At 42.0% G+C, this 26,602-nt stretch overlaps 1 protein-coding gene across 5 annotated transcripts in view; it reads left to right on the forward strand.

Moving 5' to 3' along the window:
• PTPRT (protein tyrosine phosphatase receptor type T) overlaps positions 1-26,602 on the forward strand; it is a 700,314-nt gene that overhangs the window by 583,438 nt on the left and 90,274 nt on the right. For 2 of the 5 annotated variants that reach the window (XM_038750173.1, XM_038750171.1), the window contains 2 exons: positions 2,641-2,718; positions 2,897-2,932. The exons of 1 other annotated variant lie outside the window; for it this stretch is intronic. In XM_038750173.1, coding sequence (XP_038606101.1) covers positions 2,641-2,718; positions 2,897-2,932 — 114 coding nt within the window. The remainder of the gene's footprint in view (positions 1-2,640; positions 2,719-2,896; positions 2,933-26,602) is intronic. 2 more of the 5 variants (XM_038750174.1, XM_038750175.1) reach the window with 1 other exon arrangement.

Genomic DNA, 26,602 nt, shown 5'->3' on the forward strand with positions numbered 1-26,602 from the left:
TATATTCTTTTTTTAAGAGGGTTGGTAGGTAGCAATTAGATTTAAAAGGAGCAAAGGAGAAGACACTTGAAGTTTGTAACCTCAGCACTACTCTGTCTGTCAGCTTCCTTCATGGGTCAGGTTGGAGGCTCATCTGTCTTTTTTGATGGGAGACTCTATATTGGTCAAAGCTCTCCATACTGATCGATGGTTCTCCAAAGACTACATATTGGTCAATGGCTCTGGGCCCTTTACATAGGGATTGGGCATTTTAAGTAACCCAGCTCTCCAGGATGCACATCCATTTCCATGAGCTGTGATTCTCTAAAGATATAAGCAGAGTGAAGCAGCATGGCCTAGTGGAAAGGGCCCAGGCCTGGAAAAGAGAGGACCCAGGTTCTAATCCTGGCTCCTCCAATAGCCTGCTGTGTGACCTTGGGCAAACCACTTAAATTCTGTGCCTCAGTTTCCTCACCAGCAAAAATGGGGCATCACTACCTGCCCTCCCTTCTACTTAGATTGTGAGCCCCATGTGGGACAGAGAGACTGTGTCTGATCTAATTAACGTGTATCTATCCCAGTGCTTATAACAGTGCTCAACACATATAAAGCACGTAACAACTACCATAATTATTATTATTATTATTCAGTCACATTTATTGAATGCTTACTGTGTGTGGAGCATTGTACTAAGTGCTTAGGAGAGTATGATACAACAATAAACAGACACATTTCCTGGTATTATCACTATATAATCTCTCAACTGACAGATTACTCGACAGGGTCCTTGGGTAATTCCCACGTGGTAGGGATGGTTCAGAGAATTCCCCATTTCTTCCGAGCAAGGGTGACATATATGGGAACTGGCCAATAGAGAAGATTTCAATATCCCATTTTCCTGGAAAAAATGATGCTATTTATAGGAGGAAATTTGATGGGGGAAAGGGGAGCTTTAATCAAAATCAAATTCTAATACATTTAAAGGCCCTCTTGGTCTTCTTTTGACTTAGAAAATGAAAAGTAGGCTACAATTTTCAGCAAAGGGAGACTGGCAAAAGTGAACAAAGGTAAATGACTAAGCTGCACTCATGTCTATCTCCTCCACTGATCATCTTTCAGGGGCATTGGTATTTGTATACTGAATCCCTAAAGAAACTCCCTGGACTCCCTTTCATGGAACCAAAACAACAACATGCCAGGCTGCTGGCATCACTAGTAATCAATTTCTCATTGACCATGTATTTTTTATGTTATTTGTTAAGCACTTACTATGTGCCAGGCACCATACTAAGTGAGGAATTAGATACAAGCTGATCAGGTTGAACACAGTCTATGTCCTACATGGGGCTCACAGTTTTAATCCCCATTTTACAGATGATGTAACTGAGGCACAAAGAAGTTAAGCGATTTGCCCAAGGTCTCACAGCAGACAAGTGGCAGAGCTGGGATTAGAACCCAGGTCCTCTAACTCCCAGGCCTGCCCTCTTTCTACTAGGCCATGCTGGTTCAACAGCTCATTATTCAGTGGATTACAAATCATTCATCGCCCCATGTCTCATATGGAAGAAAACATTAGAAGAATTGCATCATCATTAGAATAGATATGTTGGTCTGACTTTCATGGGAAAGATTTTTTATTCAGGAATAGACTTTGTTGTATTTATTGAGTGCTTACTATGTGCAGCACACTGTATTAAGTGCTTGGGAGAGTAAAATATGACAATGTAACAAACCTATTCCCTGTTCACAACGAACTTAAAGTCTAGAGGGACTTGTCTAAGGGAGAATCTGAGAATCTAAGGTAGGCCAAAATAAAAGGGCTGATCACTCAGAATAGAACTCTTAAAACTCAGAGAGTTGCCCAGGGATATTCATACTGTCTGATGGGAGCAGCTTTAGGACCTCAATTCGATCCATTATGGAATTCCTGTTCTAACCCTACAATGCCTCAGCTACATCTTAACATGCCCCGTGAAAATCATTTTGATGGGTGTTTAAAAAACATACCACTGAAATGTAGAAATTGGTTCAGAAATTACCCTGATGTAGATTAAATTGAATCTGTTTTTATGGTATTAGGGAATAGTATTCCCATTTTGTGTACTGGCATCTTTATGAGACACTAAGAATATTTTTAAATGTGTCAGGCATTGGGAAAAAAGCATGATCCATTACAAGATGAATAGTTTTAACTCTGGAAATTATCCTAGGTGTCCAGGCCCTGAAAAATCAGGATGATATTTAATACTCAGCAATTTGTCTTATTGACAAAACCCTGGGAAGGGGCTAAAATTTAGAGTACAGTTCTCTTTCAAACAAATCACTATGTTGTGTTTTACAACATTAATCCAATCAGCACCTTTTTAAAAGAAACTTCACAAAAACATTCAAAGCTAATCATCATCTGCATTTCCTGATAATGTTGTTATCAAGGTGTTGGATATTTCAGAATGGTTCAACATTCTCGGAGGTGGAATGTATCTTGCTTACCCTGGGGAAAAAATCAGTATGCACCTTCTTCAGTTGAAGGAAATATTCATTTGTATTTAATCATCTACATCTGATATTACAGTATGATATTTTCTAATGTAATTACTCTCTAGGCTCTCTCTTTCTCTGTATATTGGTCTAAATTTTCTTCTTTATGTCTTTTGTACCTAGCGTCATCTTCTCCTTGTTCATTTTCTGTCCAAAGCAAAACGCTGCAAAGCAAATCTTTGTTGAATTCCTACTATTCAGGTACCGGTGCTATTATTTGGTGTTCCGTTTGGTATATTTCCTAAATTGACATTTTACTGACTCTTCTCCGGCTGGGTCGCAGCTAACGGTGTTTTCATTTCTATGCTTTTATTCTATTCGCCTTCTGTTGATTTCCATCATTACGTGTCCTGTGGGTGAACGGAATTTCATCTCAAAGTGTCATCAGATACTGTTCCGTCAACCACGCTGCTAGGTAAGGAAACAGGTTTGGGGAAGTTCCGTATTTCAAGAGAGTCTCTCCCCACAACCTCCCAACCCATAGGCTATGATCAGTGATTCATCCTCCTAAACAGCAGAAAATGCTATAGTCTAGGTGTGAGGCCTCCGGATTCAAGTGAATTCTTTAGGAAGCAAGTTGGAGATAAGATTACCACTGTTTTACTAAGGAATGGGAAATATATTTACTGAAACCTTCACAGAGCTTGCATCCCCCTCAAAAAAAAAAAAAAAAAAAAAGATTTTTTAACAGCTGGGCCAGCCCCATTCACACTTCAGATACAAAATAAACAAATGAGAAAACACTGTTGATTTCTGTTCCATTAGAACCCAGAAAGCCGGAAGAAGAAGGAAACAATGAAACTTGAAGAAAATAACCAGGGGGAGAAATTTGAATTTTCTTTATTCCTCTAGGGAAAAAAATGATAAATAATCTTGATCCTCCCCCTCAGGCTCTGGAAGACAGAGGGGTGTGGGTGCCCCGTCTTCCCCTCTTAGTGCAGAACTTCTCTGGCTGCAGGGGAGATGGACCCAGCAACCACGCAGCTGTTGTTAGCGAGAGACAGCTGCAGTCATCTCCCACTGCAGAAAGGTGCAAGTTCAGCTGCAAAGCAGGAGAATCTCTGCATCCAATGGCTATACTATCCTGGTGGTTTCCAGCTTTTAAGGCTTCACAACTGCAGAAAGGCAATGAGAGCATAATGATAATCGTGATGATTCATTCATTCAATCATATTTATTGAGCACTTACTGTGTGCAGAGCACTGTTCTAAGTGCTTGGGAAGTACAAGTTGGCAACATATAGAGACAGTCCCTACCCAACAGTGGGCTCACAGTCTAGAAGGGTGAGACAGACAACAAAATTCAACATATTAACAAAATAAATCGAATAAATATGTACAAATAAAATAAATAAATAGAGTAATAAATACATACAAATATATATACATATATACAGGTGATGATGATACTGTGCCTTGTTTTTATGTAGCCTCTGTAGTTTTTTCAAAGGCCTTTCACATCAGTTATCTCAGTTTATCCTCCCGAGGACACCCCTGTAAGGGTTAGGAGAGGCAGGGATTGTTATCCCCATTTATCAGAGAAGAAAACTGAGGCACAGAGAGGTTAACTGAAATGTGTTAGGTCACACAGTGGACCAGTGAGATTAGCTGGGATGAGAACCCTTGTCTGCTGAGGTCCAACTGCATGCTCTCTCTACTGTACCCTCTCTCAGGATAGACAAATTCTCTCCCACCTATTCATCAGGGCATCTTTAGGCAAATTCATGGCAGCACTCTTCCCAAAAACATCAGCAGCCCTGGTTGCTTAACAGGTGTCCTGAAATCTTTGGGCCTGATGCTCTGTCTGAAAAATTCTCACTTTGTTCATAGAATGAAGTGAAATCTTCATAGTCATGGTGCCACAGAGTATCCTGCAGACTCTCAAGCCAGGGTTTTTACTGAGTGCTTACTGTGTGCAGAGAACTTAGCACTAATCTCCTCCCTTCCCTGCAGGTTTTCTTGGCTGAGTCATTTTAATGTCTGCTTCCCCTACTAGGCTATAAACTCCTTGGGGGAAGGGATCATATCTACAAATTCTATTGTATTGTTTTCTCCCAAGAGTTTAGTCCAGTGCTTTGCACAAAATCAACACACAATCAATCAATCAGTGGTATTTGTTGAGTTCTTATTATGTATGAAGTATGTGCTAAATGCTTGGGAGAGTACAGAACAGCAGAATTAGCAGATATGTTCCCTTCCCATACTGAGCTTACAGTCTAGAGGGTGAGATAGACATAAATATAAGTGATTTATAATAAATAATTTAAAGATATGTGCATAGGTGCTGTGGGGCTAGAGGTGGGGCAAATATCAAATGTCTAAAAGTCAAAGATCCAAGGGCACACACAGTGTAGAAGGGAGAACAAGCTGGGAAAAGAGGGCTTAATTGGGGAAGGCCTCTTGGAGGAGATGTGACCTTAGCTATGCTTCCAAGGTGCAGAGAGTGGTGGTCTGGTGTATATGGGGAGGGAGGTAGTTCCAGGATAGGAGGAAGACATAGGAAAGGGTCGATGATGTGATACATGAGATCAAGGCTCGATGAGTAAGCTCATGCTAGAGGAATAGAGATCAGTGAGGTGAGTCAAATGGGATAAGGTGATTGAGTACTTTAAAGCCAATAGTAAAGAGTTTCTGTTTGATTGTGGAGATGGGTGTGTAATCACTGGAGATTCTAAAGGAGTGGGGTGACATGGACTGAATGTTTTTGCTGAAAAAGGACCCATACAGCAGAGTGAAGTATGGACTCTAATGGACAGAGACAGGAGGCTGGAAGGTCAGTGAAGAGGCAGATACAGTAATCAGGTGGGATAGGGTGAGTGCTTAGGTCAACATGATAGCAATTTGGAGAAGAAAGGATGGATTTTAGCGATGTTGTGAAGGTAGAACCGACAGAATTTGGTGGAATGAGAGAGACAAGTTGAGGACAACACCAAAGGTAGGCACTTGTGACACAGGGCAGTTAGTGGTATTGTCTACAGTAATGGGAAAGACAGGGGGAGGCCAAGGTTTGGGTGGGTAGATGAGTTCATTTTCAGAAATGCTTGCTTTGAGGTGTCGTCTGGACATCCAGGTAAGATGTTCTGAAGGCAGAAGGAAATGAGAGATTGCAGGGAAGGAGAGAGGTTGGGGCTGGAGAAGTAGGTTTGGGAATCATTTGCATAGAGGTGGTAGTTGAAGCCGTGGGAATGAATGAGTTTTCAAGTATAGTGGGTGTAGATGAAAAATAGAAGGGGACCTAGAACTGAGCCTTGAGGGATCCCCACTTTCAGAGGGTGGGAGGCAGAGGAGCAGCCAACAATAGAAACTGAGAAGGATCGATTAGAGATCTAGGAGGAGAACCAAGAGAATGACAGTATCAGTGAAGTCAAGGTTGGATGAATTTTCAAGGAGAAGAGCATGGTTTACAGTGTTGAAGACAACTAAGAGGTTTAGGAGGATTAAGATAGAGTAGAGGCTGCCTGATTTGGGGAGAATAAGGTCATTGGTTGCCTTAGAGAGGACTGTTTATGTGGAGTGAAGGGGGCAGAAGCCAGATTGGAGGGGATTTAGGAGAGAATTAGAGGAGAGGAAATGGAAACAGTGGGTGTGAACAACTCAAAAGACTTGGAGAGATATGGTAGATGGGAGAATGGGCAATAACTGGATGGACCCATGGGATCAAAGGAGGGCTTTTTTAGGATGGGGATACTTTGTGTTTGAAAGCAAATGGTTGGGGAGGGCAGTCAAGAAGGGAAGAAAGGAGGAAGGTGAGTGTTTTAGAAAGTTATGAAGGAATGGGGTCAAAAGCACAGGTGGAGGGCATAGATTTAGAGAGAAGGTGAGAGATGTCTTCTTGAGTTACTGCAGGGAATATAGGGAGAGTTGAAGAGGGTGGGAATTGGAGAGGATCAGGGGAGATTTTAGGGGAATCATGCCTGATGGTTTCATTTTTGTTGCTGAAGTATGTTGTTAATTCATCAGGGGAGAGACATGATGGGGGCAGGGGGTACAGGAGGATCAATAAATATTACTTATTGATTGATTGATGGGAGCACACTGCCCCTGATCTGGTAGGAAGTGAAGATTCTCTGTCATTTTGCTGAGTTTCCCTAAGAAGACATAACCTGGGTAGCTCAGAGAGAAGAATTCTACCCAGAATGTCAGATAGGCAGGAAATCCAAAAAAGTGGAAACACTTCCTTATTGGGAAGGCAGTCAATGTTTTTGATTCTGAGCAGTGCTTTGGAGTAAGCATTTGGGAGAGCACAATAGGATTAGTAGGAACGATCTCTTCCCTCAAAGAGTTTACAGTCTAGCAGGGGAGTCAGATGCTAAAAGAAATTACAGGTAACCGGAAGCAAGAGAGTTCAAAAATATGTACCTAAGTGCTGTTTTGAGTGAGTAACTAAGTGTTTAAGTAGGTGAGGACTGAAGTGCACAAGTGATACAGAAGTGTTGAAATACTGTATCTATTCCAGCCCTTAGGAGAGAACTTGGCACATAGTAAGCACTTAACAAATACCACCATTATATCCTTATTAGTAGTAGTGGTAGCAGCAGCAATGGTAGGGAGGGAAATAAAATGGGGAGATGATAAATTTAGGAAAGGCTTCTTGGAAATATAATTTACATGCCTTTGAAAATGAGGAGAGTGGTTGTCAGATATGAAAGGGGAGTGAGTTCCAAGCAGGAGTGATAGCTTGAGCAATGGGTCAGTGGTGGTTGAGAGGAAGTGAAGCCAGTGAGTATGTTGGTGTTAGAGGAGCCAAATATGTGGGTGGATTTGTAGTGGGGGAGGAGTGAGGCTAAGTAGTGGGGAGAAAGCTGACTGCTGCCTTAAAGCCACAAGTTCAAAGATAATGAGCAAAATTCTACTAGCCTGGAATGTGCTCCCTGGAAGCTAAAGCCTTAAGGAGGAATTTGGGGATTCACTTTCAACACAGTAGGGAACCAGTAGTGAACTGGATAAGTTATCATCTTACCGATCCCTTGGGGGCCTAAAAGAGAATGAAAGCAACTTCCCCCCAGATTTTCCAAATATTCCTAGGGTGCAGTTTGCCATTTGGGGGAATCTGACTCTCTAGAGGGATCCCAGAAGGCAGAAAAGGGAGCTTGTGAACCTGGGAAGCCAGGGGCTAGAGAATTATTCAGGGACTGTACAAAAAGAGAGAGAGAGAGAGAGAGAGAGAGACAGAGACAGAGACAGAGAGAGACAGAGAGAGAGAGAGAGAGAGAGAGAATGAATGAATGAATGAATGTGACTGTGTGGTGAAAAAGGCCACCCCATTGCTATGAATCTGAAAGGAAATGCATAGATGTTCAAACTCTAACCAGTAGAATTTCTCAGGCCTGTCATTTTGGATTATCTGCATTAGCTTTCTTTGCCAGCCACAGAAACCCATCGGAGCTGCTTTAAACTTTGCCCTGAACAGGTAGCAGCTCAAGAGTTTGAATGAGAGAAAATTATAAGGATGCTCATAAGTAATCCATTTTATAAAGCAAATAGCTACAAAGAAAGAATGGTAAACCAAGCTTGCAATGCATCATGTTGGGAGGGAAAAAAATGTAGGGACATGTTTATTGGGAAGATCAGATTTCTTGGTTACTCCAGGACTAAATTGGATCAAGGAGAAATATTGGAGGGTTACAAGTGAGCCATATCTAGTTTCATTTAATATTTTCTTGACATTATCTAATATTTTCATCAATGACTTCAATGATAGAATAGGAACAATCCGATTAAGTTCAGGTTGACACTTAGCCGAGAGGGGCTGCTCACATCTCCGAAGACAGGAATAGAATCCAATGTGACCTTGACAAATTAGAGAAATGATCTGCCAGAATCAGGGACAGGAACAAAGAAGTGCCCTTGAGGATCAAATAAAAGACCCAAGTTCTGCGGCCCCTGGCTTTAATGAGAGCAGAGCAAAGGCAGTGTAAGGAAGCATGGATAGAATTGGCCAGGGTTTCTACGTGCTGATACTGTAATGGTTGGGACAGACAATCAATGGTATTTATAAAATGCTTACTGTGCTAAGCACTGGGGAGAGTATAATACAACAGACTTGGTAGACGTGATCCCTGCACACAAGGAGTTTTCAGTATGCAGGGGGAGGGGGCCGACATGAAAATAAGCATGGTGCCTGTAATCATTCTGATAACTCGTACCATCAATTAATCAATTTTATTTATTGAGTGCTTACTGTGTGCAGAGCACTGTACTAAGCGCTTGGGGAAGTACAATACACACTGCCCAGGGCAGAGATAACTCCTACAGTAACATCCTCACCTCCAGGCATACTTCCCAGGGCAGGGCCCAGGCACTGGGCCAGCAACCTAAGGGTTTTTTGGGTGAGTAAATAAACCACCTGTCAGAGAACAGAATAAGTCCCTCTGGACTGTAAGCTTCTTGTGGAAAGGTGATGTGTCTGTTTATTGTTATATTGTACTCTCCCAGGAGCTTAGTACAGTGCTCTGCAAACAGTAAGTGCTCAATTAATATAATTGAATAAATGAACTAGTGGGTAGGACCCAGGACCAGGAGTCTGGAGACTTAGGTTTCAACCCCTCATCTGCCACACACCTGCTGGGTAATCTTAGGCAGTTCACTTAACTTCCCTGGGCCTTAGTTTCCACTTCTGTAAAATGGGGATTGAATGCCTGTTCTGCCTCCAACTTAGATTATGAGCCCCATGTGGAACAGAGACTCTGTTATATTGTAATCTTCCAAGCACTTAATAGAATGCTGTGCACATAGTAAGAGCTCAATAAATGTGATTGATTGATTGATTGATTTCTCTGCCCGAAGTAAGCCCTCAATAAATACCAGGGCTAGCGCCTTTCCTAAATCACCATTTTGGGATTGGATTTATTTAGCCAAATCTCCCCCGTGACTGCTAAAAACTTTCAGGTCACTTTGGAAATATATACAGTATTTCTATTTTAAATTCAGTTTTAAAAACTGATAGAGCAGCAGAAAGCAGCATCTGATGTGTTGAAATGTAGCCATTTTTAAGAAGCATACATGTTTTGTGTTGAGTAGGAACTTGGATTTTCATCCAGAGAGGTAGGTGAGGGCCCTCTAGACTCTATGAGCCATAAAGGCAAGAATCATGCCTGCCTATTCTACGGTATTCTCCCGAGAGTTTAGCTCAAAGCTCTGCACACAGTAGGTGCTTAATAAATATAATTGATTGATTGATTTGAGACCTTAATGATCAATTCATAGGGGGTTCAGCACTAAAAGAGCCCCGTAGGTAAATTATTATTGTTATGATTATTATCACCATCATCGTATTTGTTAAGCACTTACTATGCTTGAGACATTTCACCAAGTGCTGAGATAGATATAAGTTTTTCAGGTCAGGCATAGTCCCTCCCACTCTCACATGGAGCTCACAGTCTAAATGGGAGGGAGAACAGGTATCTTATTCCCATTCTACAGATGAGAAAACTGAGGCACAGAGAAGTGAAGTGATTGCACCGAGTCACACGGCCGGCTACTGGAAGAGCTGGGATTAGAACCCCAAGGCCTAGCAGCAAGAGCCCAGGCTTGGGAGTCGGAGATCATGGGTTCTAATCCAGGCTCTGCCACTTTTCTGCTGTGTGACCTTGGGCAAGTCACTTCACTTCTCTGGGACTCAGTTCCCTCTGCTTTAAAATGGGGATTGAGACTGGGAGCCCCATGTGGGATGGGGATTTGTCCAACCCGATTATGTTGTATCTACCTCAGCACTTAGAACAGTGAATGAACCCCAGTCCTCCGATTCCCAGGGCCATGCTCTTTCCAGTAGGCCACACTGTTCATTTGGATTCAGGTCTAACTTTCAAAGATTGTTGAAGATTCTCACTGAATCCTGAAGAACAATATAGGGGACTGAAGATGATTTCTTCAGGAATCTGGAAGGAAGCTGTCCACTGAGGTTTGGAGGATAATTTGGGGTTTCTTAAAAGTGCTGGAGAGAGAGATTCTTAAAAAAACAGGGAATAATGACGTTCAGCCACTTTACCAACAGAATCCATCACCTGCAGCTCGACAATATTGGTTGCCATCTGTTTTCTGTTAATAAATGGGAAGGCTTTGTAACAGGCAATGAGTTCCTGTTACACATTTGCCATTCCACATGGGGCTTAAAGTCTGAAGAAGAAGAGAGAACAGAAATTGAATCCTCAGTTTACGGGTGAGGAAACTGAGGTACAGAGATGTTAAGTGATGTGCTCAAGTTCACACAGCAGGCAAATGGACGAGCTAGAATTAGAACCCAGGTGCTCTGATTCCTAGGCCTGTGTGCTTTCCTCTAGGCCATGCTGTTTCTCAGCGTCAACCGGCTGCACCTCAGCCTGGACTTGCACTCTGAGAGTGGCCCCAAGGCCAGTTGAAGATGCCAAAAAGAGGATTTGTTTACTGGAACTATTTTGTATGTCATCGATTATCCCAGCCCTGGGCCTCTCTTTGCCAACAGCTCAGAACTGGTGTAGGCATAAACAAGGGAGTTGTTCAGTCAAAGAGACTGATAAGACTATTAGCAGTTTCATTACTGTAAATAGTAATAATGACTGTGCTATTTGTTAAGCACTGTGCTAAGTGCTAGGGTAAAGACAGTCAGATTACATAGACCCTGTCCCACATGAGGGGAGGAAGATCAGGTTTTGAATCCCCATTTTACAGGTGAGGAGACTGAAGCAAGGAGAAGTTAAGTGCCTTATCCAAGTCAACTAGCAGGCAAGTGGCAGACCTGGGACTAGAACCCAGGCCCCTGACTCCCCAGTCCTGGGGTCTTTCCACTAGGCCACAGTCCATCTCAGTTTTGTCGCCAGTAGTAGAAACAGGTTACTTGGAGAACCTTGTGAGAGTTGCCATTCTGGACAGCCATACCCTCCTGGAATCCCAGACTAGTTGATGGCCTTCTCTGAACCCCTATTCCAGACCTTTGCTGCCTGACCCTCCAGGAAAACCACATCCTCTTCATGGCCCTGGAATTGAAGAAGGTCCTCCTCCTCCTCCCAACCCCCAGGGACCAGGGGTGAAGGACAGAGGTAGTTGTATTTGAAGAGTCTTTTTGTCCTGAGTTCCTTTGTCAATCAATCAATCATATTTATTAGGCACTTATTGTGTTCAGAACACTCTACTAAATGCTTGGTAGAGTACAATACAACAATAAACAGACACATTCCCTGTCCAAGACAAGCTTACAGTCTAGAGGGAGCACAGACCAACACAGTTCTTGGTGGGCGGGGGGGGGGAGGGGGCTGCCCTGGCCCTAACCAGGTTTGGCTCCCCAAAATGCCCCTTACCCTTAATTTTGCTATGCATTCTCTCTCCCTTACCTGAAAAAGAAACTCTTGAAGTGGACACTGATCAAAGATGAGGAAATGGTGTACTCCAGACCTCAGCCAAGATGTGCTTCAGGCCTGAAAAAGATGGGAATAGCATGTGGGCTCCAATTGTGTGACTGCCAAAGCATTCCAGGATATCAGTCTTGAGTCAGTCAGTTAATCATATTCATTAAGCACATACCATAGGCAGATCACTATACTGAGCACTTGAGAGAGTAAAATATAACAATATAACAGTAACATTCCCTACCCACAGTAAGCTTACAGATCTAAGGATGCAGCTGATGCAGATGTCTGATCTGTGAACAATGCAAGACTGACACATCATTATTATTATTTCATGTCTGTTTATTGTCATATTGTACTTGCCAAGCCCTTTTAGTACAGTGTTCTGCACACAGTAAGTGCTCAATAAATACAATTGACTGACTGACTGCAGACTCCAAGCTCCTTATGGGCAGGGATTGTGTCTACCAATTCTATTGTACTTTCACAAAGTCTCAGAACAATGCTCTACACACAGTAAGAGCTCAGTAAATGCCACTGATGGATAATTTCACCAGTGCGCTGTTATTGCACTGAAAGATTAAAGTTCCTCAGGGCTTAGACACCTGGTAAGGCAGTTTCATGGGTGGTGAGGGAGGAAGTATTTATTCAGGGCCCAAATTCTTGCCCCTCCTACATTTGGGGAAACTGCATTCCTCATGCCCCTCGATAATAATACTAAATAATGATGGCATTTGTTAAGAGTTACTATGTGTCAAGCACTGAAGCACTGTTCCAAGTGCTGGGGTAGATACAAGTTAATTAGGTGAAACAAAGTCCCTGTCCCACATGGGGCTCACGTAAGCTCATGTCCCTCACGTACCACTTCAGTCACATAGTGCTCAAAGTCTTAGTAGGAGGGAGAACAGGTATTGAATCCCCATTTTAGAGTTGAGGAAACTGAGGCCCAAAGAAGTTAAGTGACTTGCCTGAGATCACGCAACAGTCAAGTGGTGGAACATGGAATTAGAACCCAGGTCCTCTGACTCCCGTGTTTTTTCCACTTGGCCACACAGCTTCTAGGCCCTATTGCCACAGAAACTCTTCTCAGTTGCTGTTCTTCCTCATCATAGACTGGAGCTGTTTTAAGCGAGGCCAGTTGGTGTTAGATAGAGACAGACTAGCAAACTAAATCTATTGGAGTGGGGGTACCAATTATCCTGAGCCTGGAACAATCAGCCTCTTGATTATTTTCCTCCACAACCTATCCACTGCTTGGGTTCTCCAGGCTTACAGCCTGCCTTGATGAAAAAAGCCTTCTTTTTATCTTAATGACATTTGTTAAGCTCTTACTATGTGCCAGGGACTGTACTAAGGACTGGAGTAGATACAAGTTTCTGCAGATATTACTGAGAGCATTTATATATTGGCAGCTGCCTATGCTTTCAATGTACAGTGTGATTCAGTTCTCTGATTCTTTTCTTTCTTAATGGTATTTTTTAAGCAGTTATGTGTCATACACAGTACTAAGCTCTGGGATAAATGCATGGTGATCAGGTTTGACACAATCCCTGTCCCACACGGGGCTCACAGTCTTAATCCTCATTTTGCAGGTGATGGAAATGAGAAATTAAGTGACTTGCCCAAGGTCACACAGCAGCAAGTGGCAGAGCTGGAATTAGAACCCAGGTCCTTTGACACCCAAGCCTATGTTGTTTCCACTAGGTCACGTTGCTTCCCTGCTATCCACATTCTATTCTGTTGGACACTGGGAAATCACACAGTTCCTCTACAAAACTTCCATCACCACTTTAAATTTCTGGCCATCTTGTTCCTCACGGAATAAGCAAGTTTTAGGCTTTTTCCCCTCTAGGAAAAGGGCTACTAATTACTAAACTTAACTACACTCGAGGATCCAATGTATCGAAGGTGGAACAGGGGCTTGAACCAGCAGGCGTAGGTTATCCAGGAGGGAGATGCATGGAAAACTTTGAGCCTTTACAGCTAGTCAGTCATGCTTTTGGCTTTAAGAGGTAGGGTTTTCTGTGGATTGTTGTTGATGATAGAGCCTGAATTTTTTGGCACCTTGAAATTTGATGCAGCATAGCTGATGGAGTTAATCTGCATTATCCCCTCCCCTGTCATTTATGCAAACTTTACTACTGTTGTCTTTTGTAAGTGCTCAATATATGTGTTCAAATGCCCTTGGAAGTACCTATTAAATTACTCTAAATCATGTATTTGGCATTACACTGTTATTCAGAAATTCATTAGTCTGTATTTCCTTTTCTTAGCAAAACACTTAATTACTATTTAATTACTGGAAGTAACTGTCATCACTAGCTAATTCATTTACGAATTCAGTAGCTGAATATATTCCTGAACAAAAACCATCAAATGAATAATTAATTCACTATTATAAATGATTATCAATCATTAAATCCCCTACGGATTAAGACTTCTTTCACTCCGAAGACATTCCCTTGCAGAACAAAAGGAATTGAAGATCATTTATTTTCCTTGGGAATTGGACTGCCGTAGAACTGAGAGAAGGTCATTCAGGCTGTTTGGATCTAGGAAAGGCTGAACATTCTCCCTGGCTGGGCATTTAATAATAATAATAATAATAATAATAATAATGGCATTTATTAAATGCTTACTATGTGCAAAAGACTGTTCTAAGTGCTGGGGAGGTTGCAGGGTGATAAGGTTGTCCCATGTGGGGCTCACAGTCTTAATCCCCATTTTGCAGATGAAGTAACTGAGGCACAGGGAAGTTAAGTGACTTGCCCCAAGTCACACAGCTGACAAGTGGTGGAGCTGGGATTTGAACCCATGACTTTTGATTCCAAAGCCTGTGCTCTTTCCACTGCGCCACGCTGCTGCATTTGACAAGGAGGTATGAAACTGAGTGTCATGCCCCCAGATAAATCACTGAATTATTGAACAGTTATGGGTAATCCACAAAAGTCCACTCTGTACTAGACAAGTATTTTGCAGTGGTACCGTACTGTTGACCCACAGTTGTTTTTCTCCTTCAGTAGTGTTGGCCTAAAGTGGGAAGGGAGGCTGAGAACCTGGTGGTCCATTGAGATCCAGTAGAGGGATTTTCTAATGCAAAACCCTGATCCATAGAGCAGAAACTTGGAGTTCATTCATTCATTCACGATTCACGATTGTGTTTATTGAGCACTTACTGTGTGCAGATCACTATATTAAGCACTTGGGGAAGTACAATACAAAAATAAACAGTGACATTCCCTGCTCATAACTAGCTCACAGTCTAGAGTTGGGGAGACAGACATCAGTACAAATAGATGAAATACAGACATGTACATAAGTGCTTTGGGGCCGGGACGGGGGAAGAGCAAAGGGAACAGGTCAGGGCAATGTAGAAAGGAGTGGGAGATGAGGATAGTTAGACTTAGTGTAGGAAGACCTCTTGGAGGAGATGTGCTTCAGTAAAGTTTTGAACAAGGGCAGACTTGTTGTCTGTCATAAAAGAGGAGGGAGGGCATTGCCGGCCAGACACAGGATGTGAGCTAAGGATTGGCGGCAAGACAGGTGAGATCGAGGCACACTAAGAAAGTTAGCGCTAGAGGAGCTAAGCACGTGGGCTGGGTTGTAGAAGGAGAGGTGAGGTAGGAGAGGGCAAGCTGATAGTGTTTTAAAGCCAATGGAAAGGAGCTTTTGTTTGATTTGGAGGTGGATGGACAACCATTGGGGTTTTTTGAGAAGCGGGGTGTCGTTTCAAAAATGTATTTATAGAAAAATGATCCGGGCAGCCGAGTGAAGTATGGACTGGAGTGGGGAAAGGTAGGAGACTTGAAATGGTTCACCAAGACTTTACTTTGTCTTTTTCCTGGGGAATCCAGAGGAAGCTTATGCAGAAGGTGCCCAGCACTGCCACAGCCCCTAGGGAATGGAGGATTTTGGTCAGCCCTGGCCTCCACTCTCCTTTCCAAGAAGTTCTCAGCCCAGAAAGTAGGGCAGTGACATGGGGTTTTCATGGAGCAGACACTCAACACCCTCCCCTTTGCTACCCCCTCACACTATCAGGAACCAAAAAGAGCCAGGATGTCACATGCTCTTCTCTTGAGTAGATGATGGAAAAGAAAATGATCAGGAAAGAGGGAAATAAGGAGAAGGAACAAAGGGCTGAATGGGAAACCAAGTTTGGAGGAAGGAAAAAGAAATGGTGGAAGAGTTAGTGAAAATAAAGTAGGAGTTACAAGGACAAGAGATAAGCTAGAACAAAGAGGAGGAAAACCATGGGAACAGGCCACAAGAAAAAGGATGTCACGTAAAATATGAAAGGAAAGAAAAGAGGAAATAATGAAAGGAAAAATTGAGGAAGGGAAGGATCCGAGGAGAAAGAAACAGGAAGAACAGAGAAGCAGCGTGGCTCAGTGGAAAGAGCACAGGCTTGGGAGTCAGAGGTCATGGGTTCTAATCCTCCTCCACCACTTGTCAGCTGTGTGACTTTGGGCAAGTCATTTAACTTCTCTGAGCCTCAGTTTCCTCATCTGTAAATGGGGATTGACTGTGAGCCCCACATGGGACAATCTGATTACCTTGTATCCCCCCCCTAGTGCTTAGAACAGTGCTTGGCAGATAGTAAGCACTTAACAAATACCAACATTATTATTATTATTGTTAACAGAGTGATTTGAGGAAAAGGCGAATAAAAGGCATTTATTGAGTGCTTACTGTGCACAGAGCACTACACTAAGTGCTTGGGCAAGTTAAGTAGAATAAGTTGATAAAATCCCTGCCCTCCCTGGTTTTACAATCTCTTGTTCAAATAAGTGAATGAGAAAATATTTTGGAAAAATGGTGAGAGTGGGTGGGAAGCTAGTCTGGTTAGTAGGAGAGTAGACAGGAGGATTTTTTTACATCTTAAAACCAGGCATTAATCCTGAATGTATCTGACCTTTCTTAGTGTCTTGACTTTGAAGCCCCAGTTCCCAGTAACCCCTCTGGTTTAAGGAGAGTTCCCGATTTTGTTTTAAACCAAACTTGGTCCAGGCCACACCCATACCCAATTATTGATTAAACTTGAAACTCCAGCCAATAAAGCTATATTTATAACCCCATGGATGATATCTTGGCCAAGCCAAAGACTAACTTTGGCTTTGGGTATCTTTTGGTGATCAGTTTGTGACCATTATCAAGGGTGGGGTGATGAACTAATGGATTATTAGGGGAATCTTGGACTGACCAGCCTATAAGGAGGATGTTGAGGTGTACCCAAATAGAAGCCTGATTTCACATAGTTGAGCTGATAGACAGGAAACTGAAATAACGCAGCAGTACGGCCTAATGGGTAGACCATTGGCCTGGAAGTCAGAAGGACCTGAGTTCTAATCCTGGCTCCAACATGTCTGCTGTATAACCTTAAGCAAGTCACTTGTACCTACCCCAGTGATTAGAACATAGTAAGTGTTTAACAAGTACCATAAAACAAAACAAACAAATGTAAATGGTTACCTCATCTATAAAATGGGGATTAAGATTGCAAGCCCAATGTGAAACATGGACTTTTTTCAACCTGATTAGCTTGTATTTAACCCAGCACTTAGTGTAGTGCTGGAATACGGTAAACGGCTTAATAAATACCATCAAAGAATAAATAAAGAAAAAGGTTGTTGGGTGAAAGAGAATGCCAGAGTCTTTCCAGGACTCTGTATACCTTGGTTTGTAGAGGACTTGTTATAATTAACACCATATTTTTTCTATGTGTCTGTCAGGATATCAGATGAATGATCATATCCTAGATTACATTTTTATCTCTTATTAGTATCTATGATCTTAGTCTTTTATGTATTTCACTTTTTGAAGTCTATGACGAAAGGAGCCCAATCTTTAGAAATATTTTTCAAAAAAACTTCCTCATTGAAAACTTAAAGGTTGCTATCAGGACAGTGAGCTCTAGGTTGGCCCAGCGTTATGGCTTGGTCATTTAAAATAATGTTGCCCAAAATGTTTTTGTTTTTTTTTTTTTGTTACCAGAATTGTTTAGTCTTTATGCTTTTCTTTCTATTAAGTCTAAGTGAAAGATAAAAAAACCTCTCAGGGATCGTTTGGAAAAAAAAGGTCTAAACAGACACATCTTCTCCAGCAAAATCAATTTCATTAAACAATCACACACCTTTATGTATGTTTGTCATATTGCAGTCTTGAAGGAGATTCTTGTCCAGAAAAAAGGAAAGGTGAGAGAGAAAAAATGTAGATAAAGATAGATGGGTTTTTTTCATCAGATTGGGGAATATTGATTTTTTTTATTCTCAGGATGAAGTCCTCATATCTATCAACATCAAAGGCATGTATTAAATGCCTATGGTTTGCTGAGCCCTGTACTAGGTACTTGAGAACATACAATAGCAATCAGTCAATCAAATGTATTGAGCACTTTACTGTGTCCAGAGCACTGTACTAATTACTTAGAAGAGTACAATGTAACAGAGTTGATTGACATGTTCCATGCCCAGATTGATCCTAGAGTCTAGAGGGGGAGACAGACATTAACATAACTAAATAAATTATAGATATGTACATAAGTGCTTGGGGAACTGAGGAAGGGGTGAATAAAGGGAGTGAAACCTTTATTTGCTTATTTATTTATTTACTTTGGCACAGAAGGAAGTGGAAGAAGAGGAAATAAGGGCTTAGTCAGGGAGGGCATTTTGGAGATGTGCCATCAAAACCGCTTTGAAGGTGAGGAGAATAATTGTCTTTCAGATATGCAAAGGGAGGGCAATTCAGACCAGAAACAGGACATGGGTAAGAGGTCGGCGATGAGACAGATGAGATCGGGGTACAGTGAGTAGGTTGACCTTAGAAAGTAAGTAAAGGACATAATCCAACTGAGTCACACCTGGAGAGTTCCCAGTACTCTACCAGTTTCGACTATGGGAGGGAGAGTCAAGCAGAGGCATATCCATTCTATTCCTAGCTTGGCTAGTGGCTAGCGAGTGGAAGGCAATCTGATACAAGTCCAAACAAACCTGTGCTGGGCAGCAGCTGCATGGGAGAGAGTCGAGGGCAGAGGCTCAAGGTTACTGTGTGGAAGGAAGCAGTGGTAAACCACTTCCATATTTTTACCAAGAAAGCACTATGGAAATGCTACCAGAATGATTGCAGGTGGAGGTGGGGCATTCTGGGAGGGATGTGTCCATGGCATTGCTATGAGTCAGAGTTGATCTGACACCAGAAGACAAGACAAAGGATTGCAGTACCTGTTCTGGAGCAGTGTACTATTTAATTAGAAGAAATAAGTGGGCACAAATTGCAAAGCATATGGAAGGTATAAGATTAAGAGCGTAGATACCAATGATATAAACATCTTTTTTTAAAAGTTATTTGTTACTATGTATTAGGCACTGTACTAAGAACTAGGATAGATACAAGATAATTGGGTAGAACACTATCTCTGCCCTGAATAGGGCTCACAGACTTAATTCTCATTTTACAGATTAGGTAACTGAGGCACAGAGAAGTGAAGTGACTTGCCTAAGGTAACACAGCAGACAGGAGGAGGTACTGGGATGAGAACCCAAGTCCTCTAACTCCTAGACCTGTGCCCATTCCACTAGGCCATGCTGATTCTATATCTCCATCTACAATACAGCTATTAATCTCATATGCTGAAACCCATTTAACAGAAAATGCTGAGTTAATTGTACCAAGTACCACTGGTATCCTTAAAATAATTGTGACTTTAGTAATAGACATGTCAGAGACATCCTTTGGCAATGATGTGAAACTGACAACCCTTATTCTAGAAGAGAAAAATTGGATATGGGTGTAATTAAAATCATCACAAGCACCACTCATGGAATCATTTATTTTGCATGGAGGGCAGCTTATCACGTTACACACTTGCTAAGGCTAATAGAATTAAGCTGGAAACAACAGTGCTTCTGTCATTCCAGAAGCTGAAAATTATTGGCAGACTTGAGAGAAGAACTTTGAATGGAAACGATGCTGTATTTGCAGACTTCTTCTCAGTCCAGCAGTGGCTGGGATTCGTGCAGATAGTTTTGCTCTCTTCCAGGAATCATGGCAGATTTCCCATCAACGATCTCTCTCTCCCTCATATCTAGTCCTTCTTATAAGAGAAGGAGATGAGGCAAAGTATTCGCTCCCACCTCCTTTTGAGAGTCTAATTTCTTAGGCGCTATAAGGATTAAGGTTCTCCTTGAAACATTTTTTTATCTTTCTTTTGCCAGATAGTACAGCGCATTGTCTTTGGAGACTGTGTTCTCACCATTTTGGATTTATTCCTTTTTTTATTCAATTAATCTCACCTCGCCAAGTGAACGCAGTGGAGGCTATAGATGTTTTGCCATTGACAGTGTAATACGAGGCTTTCCCCCTTCCAGCTGTACGCCTCCGTCACCCAACTATGCATAACCAAATAGGTGGATTCATGACCTTGGCGGGGGCAGTGGGATCTAGCAGGATGAGCAGCCCCCTGGGAATCAAAAGACCTGGGTTCTAGTCCCAGCTTTATGATGCTGAAAAAGTGGCTAAACCTTTCCTCACCTGTAAAATGAGGCTAAAATCTTCCTCTCTCTAGTTGATAATGGATGAGGTGAGGCTAAAATGAAACCAAAATCCTTGGGAAAAATTATGACATCTCCTATCACGAGTAACAGATGAGCTAGAAATGGAATGTGTATGCCTCTGCCTGACTCTCCCTCTCAAAGTTGTGACTGGTAGAGTACTGGAAACTCTTCAGGTGTGACCCTGAGAGGGGACTAAATAATAATAATAATGATAGCATTTATTAAGTGCTTACTATGTACAAAGCAGTGTTCTAAGCGCTGGGGAGGTTACAAGGTGATCAGGTTGTCCCACAGCGGGCTCATAGTCTTAATCCCCATTTTACAGATGAGGTAACTGAGGCCCAGAGAAGTGAAGTGACTTAACCAAAGTCACACAGCTGACAATTGGTGGAGCCAGAATTTGAACCCATGACCACTGACTTCAAAGCCCATGCTCTTTCCACTGAGCCATGCTGCTTCTCAAAGTGGTACACTATAGTAATTGGCTCTGTCAATTGCTTGATGTGAGAGCTTAGGCAAATCTCTTAATTTCTCTGTGCCTCAGTTGTCCTGTTCTCTCTCCTACTTAGACTGTGAGCCCTACACAGGACAGGGACTGTGTCCAACCTAATTAACTTGCAACTACGCAGGAGTTTAAAGCAGAGTTTGACACACAATAAACACTCAACAAATACCATTTAATTAAATTTAAATATATATGGGAAGTGGTTTGCTCAGAACCACTCACCCTCTCTCATCCTTGTTAGTTTTGTGTCTGCTGGGGTATAGAGAGCAAGTGAACAGGTAGGAAGATGGGGTTGGGGTGGGTAATGGAAACCAAACTAGAGAAGCAGCGTGGCTCAGTAGAAAGAGCGCAGGCTTGGGAGTCAGAGGTCATGGGTTCTAATCCCGGCTTCGCTACTTATCAGCTGTGTGACTTTGGGCAAGTCATTTAACTTCTCTGTGCCTCAGTTACCTCATCTGGAAAATGGGGATTAAGACTGTGAGCCCCACGTGGGACAACCTGATTACGTTGTATCCCCCCTAGCGCTTAGAACAGTGCTTGGCACGTCGTAGGCGCTTAACAAATGCCATTATTATTATTATTATTACTCCCAAAGCCAGTAGTTTTCAGAAGGCTTGCTGATATGATCGGGACCTATATTTTAAACATGAAGTGATGTGCTTGGACAGAAATATGACTGTTTATTGTTATATTGTACTCTCCCAAATGCTTAGTACAGTGCTCTGCACAGAGAGCTCAATAAATACGATTGAATGAAGGAATGAATGGATGAAACAATGTCCAGGCTGAGTAGAGTTTAAAACAGCACTTAGTGGGCTAGGGAAGAAGATCCATGGGCAATGCCAAAATTATTATTATTATCTGCAAGTACAAGGAATTATTGCTATTGGTTGTGTTATGATTTCCATAATCTGTTGCTCTTTCATTAGATGATTAGGGCTTGGAGTGTGACTTGATTTCTTGCTGGTGTTTGTTGCCTGCAAATTGAAAGCCTTGAAGAAATGAGCTAATCTTTGAGCAGCTAAGTTCAGGCAGGCCTGGATTAAAATCAGAGCATGGGTGAATTTACTTGGTTTGAAGAACTGAAGGACAAGGAGTCAAGTTACTGAGCTCCTGAGCAGGGTAATGCAATATTCTCGAAGATACTTTTGGAGATAGCTAACTTCATTCCATTAAGAACCCTGATAACAGGGGATTTTACATTTCCACAGATCAATTTGGAAAATTCAATTATTGGACAATAAAAAAAAGAAAAATGATTTTGTTCATTTTCCAGGGAATCCAATTTTACATCAGCATGGGTGAGGGGCGAGTGGGAGAAATAACGCTTTAAATTAAATTTTTTATCAAGGATAATCAGTTTCAGAGATGATATTTACTTCTTGACTCACAGTAGGCCTCCCCCGTCAGAAGAGACATTGACAATAATCTAGGTGACGAACTCTAGAAACCTCTGGGCTAAAACTAAGCTCTTTATTCTGATAAGAAGAAGAGTAAGCATCTGGTTTATTGGAGAATTTCTAGGTCCACCTGTCTGCAGATGCAAACCCAAACTCTTGGGGTCACCCTCTGATTTAGGCACTGTGAGGGACCAGTTTCCCATCCAACAGTCTCACCCAAGATGCACAGAAGTGGAGAATTCATCTTAGCCAAGTAAACGTAAGCCAAATTAACTGAACCCATACATATGCCCAATTGGCATCTTCACACCTGCCATTTTTGGAGGTCTCTGCACAGCAGAAACTGCTTGGGTCATACCTATGGCAGTGAAGGTGCCAGGAGGTGTGGATTTTTCACATCTGCCATGTGGGTTTGAATTCTCTAGTGATTGTCGAGATGGAAGTTGATTATGTGTTGGATCAGCCATTGTGCCAGCCTTGGGTAACTGAGGTAACTGATGGTAGTTTGTTATGATTCCAGAGACAAACCTCTGGGGTGTTCCAAAATGCCAATCTGGATAAACCAAAGGGAACGCTTGGTTAATTGAGGCATTTTCTAAGTTAGATAGTTCAGCAGTGTTAATTGATTCCTCATAACCCAAAGTAGAAACCAAAATTATTCCAAAGCCTAGTCACCAGAGGAAAAAGATGGAATAAGATCTGAAATGGAATGCATTTCCAACCTCTCAGATCTCCTAGAAAGTCTCACTGTGTGTGACCAGAAGCCAGTTTTGAGATTTCTGGGTCGGAAAGAGTCGGATGCCAGTACTGTTTTCCTGCCAGCACTTATGGTTTTCAAGTCCTATACTTTGAAAGTGTCTCACTCACATCTCAATTTGACAATGACTCCCTTCTTGGTTTGGCATTTCTGGGGCAGGTCTGATGAGGTACTAGCATCCTTCTACTCCTTGGCTAGACTGCGAACTCCTGCCCCAAACAGGAAGTGGCTCTTTATACCTTGGACTGCTATGTCTGAAAACCGTGGGAAACACTGAAATACGAGAGAAAAACTGTACAACTTGCAAATATATGCAGATTTTTAAATCCTGTTCAATCCATATGGAAAATTCAACTGCATGAAGCCAAAACGTAGAAGTTCACAATAATTGATGAAACAGCACAATCAATCACTGCCTTAAAGTGCCATTACTACTAGAACCTGTAGCTTGGGCAAAAAGTCAGCAATCTCCCTTTATTCCCAGCCTTTCTTTGGAATGAAATCTATTTCCTTTGGTCTCATTCCTGACTGACCCTTCTGTTTGTGTTCACCTTTCCAGTAACTTCAAATGGATCATTAGCCTTAATTTTATAATTATCCTCAAACAGTTCAATATTTCATTTACAGCAACTCATAAACATGTCATTTTCATCCCTCTTCTCATACATAAGTCTCTTTATGCTATTTATCATCTAGGCTTCCAGTAAACTATTAGCCTACTTTACTGCCACAGAAGAGTAAACCAAGAATTTAAATATGGACCTGTCATTGCCCATGGATCTTTTTCCCTAGCCCATTAACTAATTAAGTGCTGTTTTAAACTCTACTCAGCCTGGACATTGTTTCATTCCTTCATTCCTTCATTCAATCAATCGTATTTATTGAGCTCTCTGTGCAGAGCACTGTACTAAGCATTTGGGAGAGTACAATACAACAATAAACAATCATATTTCTGTCCAAGCACATCACTTCATGTTCAAAATATAGTCCCGATCATATCAGCACGGCTTCTGAAAACTACTGGCTTTGGGAGTAATAATAATAATAATAATAATGATGGTATTTGTTAAGCACTTACTATGTGCAAAGCACTGTTCTAAGCGCTAGGGGGGATACAAGGTGATCAGGTTGTCCCACATAGGGTTCACAGTCTTAAACCCCATTTTACAGATGAGGTAACTGAGGCACAGAGAAACTACCTGACTTGCCCAAAGTCACACAGCTGACAAGTGGCGAAGCCGGGATTAGAACCTGTGACCTCTGACTCCCAAGCCCAGGCTCTTTCCACTGAGTCACACAGTGCATAATAATGATAATTGTGGTATTTGTTATGCTCTTACTATGTACCAAGCACTGTACTAAGCACTGGAGTAGATACCAGATCATCACGTGTAAGTAAGAGGGAGAACAGGTATTAAATCCCCATGTTACAGATGAGGGAACTGTGGCTCAGAGAAGTGAAGTGACGTGCCTAAGGTCACACCCATAGGCAAATGGCAGGGTAGGGATTCCCAGGCCCGTGCTCTTTCTAGTAGGCCATGCTGCTGTTTTAGGCCGATAGGGAGCCATTCAGTGAATGAGAACAGGAAACTCATCATAAAATGGCCTAAACCCCCACCAAGAATGAGTTGTTGGAGCCATTCTCACCTGTGAAATCAAGCTTGTTCCATTTTGGGGGCCAGTTCAGGCTGCATCAGTCTCGTAAAATGTAGTAATAGTATTAGTAGTCATAGTAGTAGTAGTAGTAGTAATAGTAGCAATAGCACATATATCACGTCCACTTGGTGCAGTGCACCATAGTATGTGCTTGAGAAGTACAGAATTATGAAGTGTCACAGTCCCTGCCCACTAGGAGCTTTCATTCTTTCCCCTCACTGGAAACAGTGATATTGAAAATGATCATTTGTTGGTCTAAATGGTGAATCAAGTGTTAAGGAAAGGCCTGGTTTCAGTCCAGAGTCACTGACTCCTATGCCTCACAGACAAGGTTGGAAAATACTTCACTCACATTCTGATCTTCTGTTTTCAGACTTAAAAAATATTAAAGTTGTCAACCTCTATTTGAAACTGATTTTAAGTGTACAGAAAAGTCAAGTCATATATGCACCAGAAGCCCTCTTCTTAAAACAAACATGGAATGAAAATGTAATCAAATTTTCAGACCATTTATCTTTTGCAAATCTGGTCTGAGTCATAACTGAAGAACTGTGTATTTTCCAAAATAACATTAAGCTATCCATAAGTAAAAGTCACAGTTTTCCTAATATAGATTTTAGATTTACAGGTCTATAATTTCAATCTTGCTCTTAGCACAGTACTTTGAGAGAAACAGTTTGGAATGACCTTTGTGATTTTCCAATCACTCAGTAAATGCTTCACTTCTCTCTAGAAACTTTACAGAAATAATTGTTGAGGTAAACAACCTGGCAGTTAATCTCTTCTATCTTTTGGGAACAAATTACCACTTAGCACATGCTCTACTTTTATGTTACAAAATCCTTACTTAACCATTTATTGAGTTGGGAGTCTCCAACTCCTCTCATTCCCCTAATTAGTCCCCAGGAAGGCATTATCTGTGACTACAATCATTGACATAATGCTTTGGCCTTTCATGGGGCCAAAGTTCCACCTTTTCCCTAATGATCAGTTTTTTTCTCAGATGAGAAACTAAGGCATGTAAACACGCTGATGGTCATTCATTAAGTCACAAGCTATGCCTGGAAGAGAATTTGGGACAACCAAAATCCATTAGATTACTTTATTTGAACATGATTTTATTCAATGGTATTTGTTAAGCACTTTACTTTGTGTCAAGCACTGGGGCAGATATGAGCTAATCAGTTTGGACACAGTCCCTTTCCCCCATGGGGCTCATAGTCTCAATTCCCATTTTACAGCTGAGATAACTGAGGCACAGAGAAGTTAAGTTCATTCATTCATTCAATCATATTTATTGAGTGCTTATTGTGTGCAGAGCACTGTACTAAGCGCTTAGGAAGTACAAATCGGCAACATATAGAACCAACAACAGGCTTACAATCTAGAAGGGGTAGATAGACAACAAGACAAAACAATTAACAGGTGTCAATACCGTCAGAATAAATAGAATTATAGCTATATATACATCATTAGTAAAATAAATAGAGTAATTAATATGTACAAAGATACCCAAGTGCAGAGGGGAAGGGGGTAGGGCATAGGGAGGGGGAGCTATGGGGAGGGGAGGAGGAGGAAGAGAGGAAAAAGGGGGGTCTCAGTCTGGGAAGGCCTTCTGGAGGAGGTGAGCTCTCAGTAGGGCTTTGAAGGGAGGAAGTAGTTTGGCGGATGTGTGGAGGAAAGGCATTCCAGGCCAGAGCTAGGATGTGGGCCAGGGGTCAACAGCAGGACAGGCGAGAACGAGGCACAGTGAGGAGGTTAGCGGCAGAGGAGTGGAGTGTGCGGGCTGGGCTGTAAAGGAGAGAAGGGAGGTGAGGTAGGAGCAGGTGAGGTGATGGAGAGCTTTGAAGACGAGAGTGAGGAGTTTTTGCTTGATTTGAAGGTTGATAGGCAGCCACT

Source organism: Tachyglossus aculeatus, chromosome 8 (assembly GCF_015852505.1).
Source record: "Tachyglossus aculeatus isolate mTacAcu1 chromosome 8, mTacAcu1.pri, whole genome shotgun sequence".
NCBI classification, from domain to species: domain Eukaryota; kingdom Metazoa; phylum Chordata; class Mammalia; order Monotremata; family Tachyglossidae; genus Tachyglossus; species Tachyglossus aculeatus.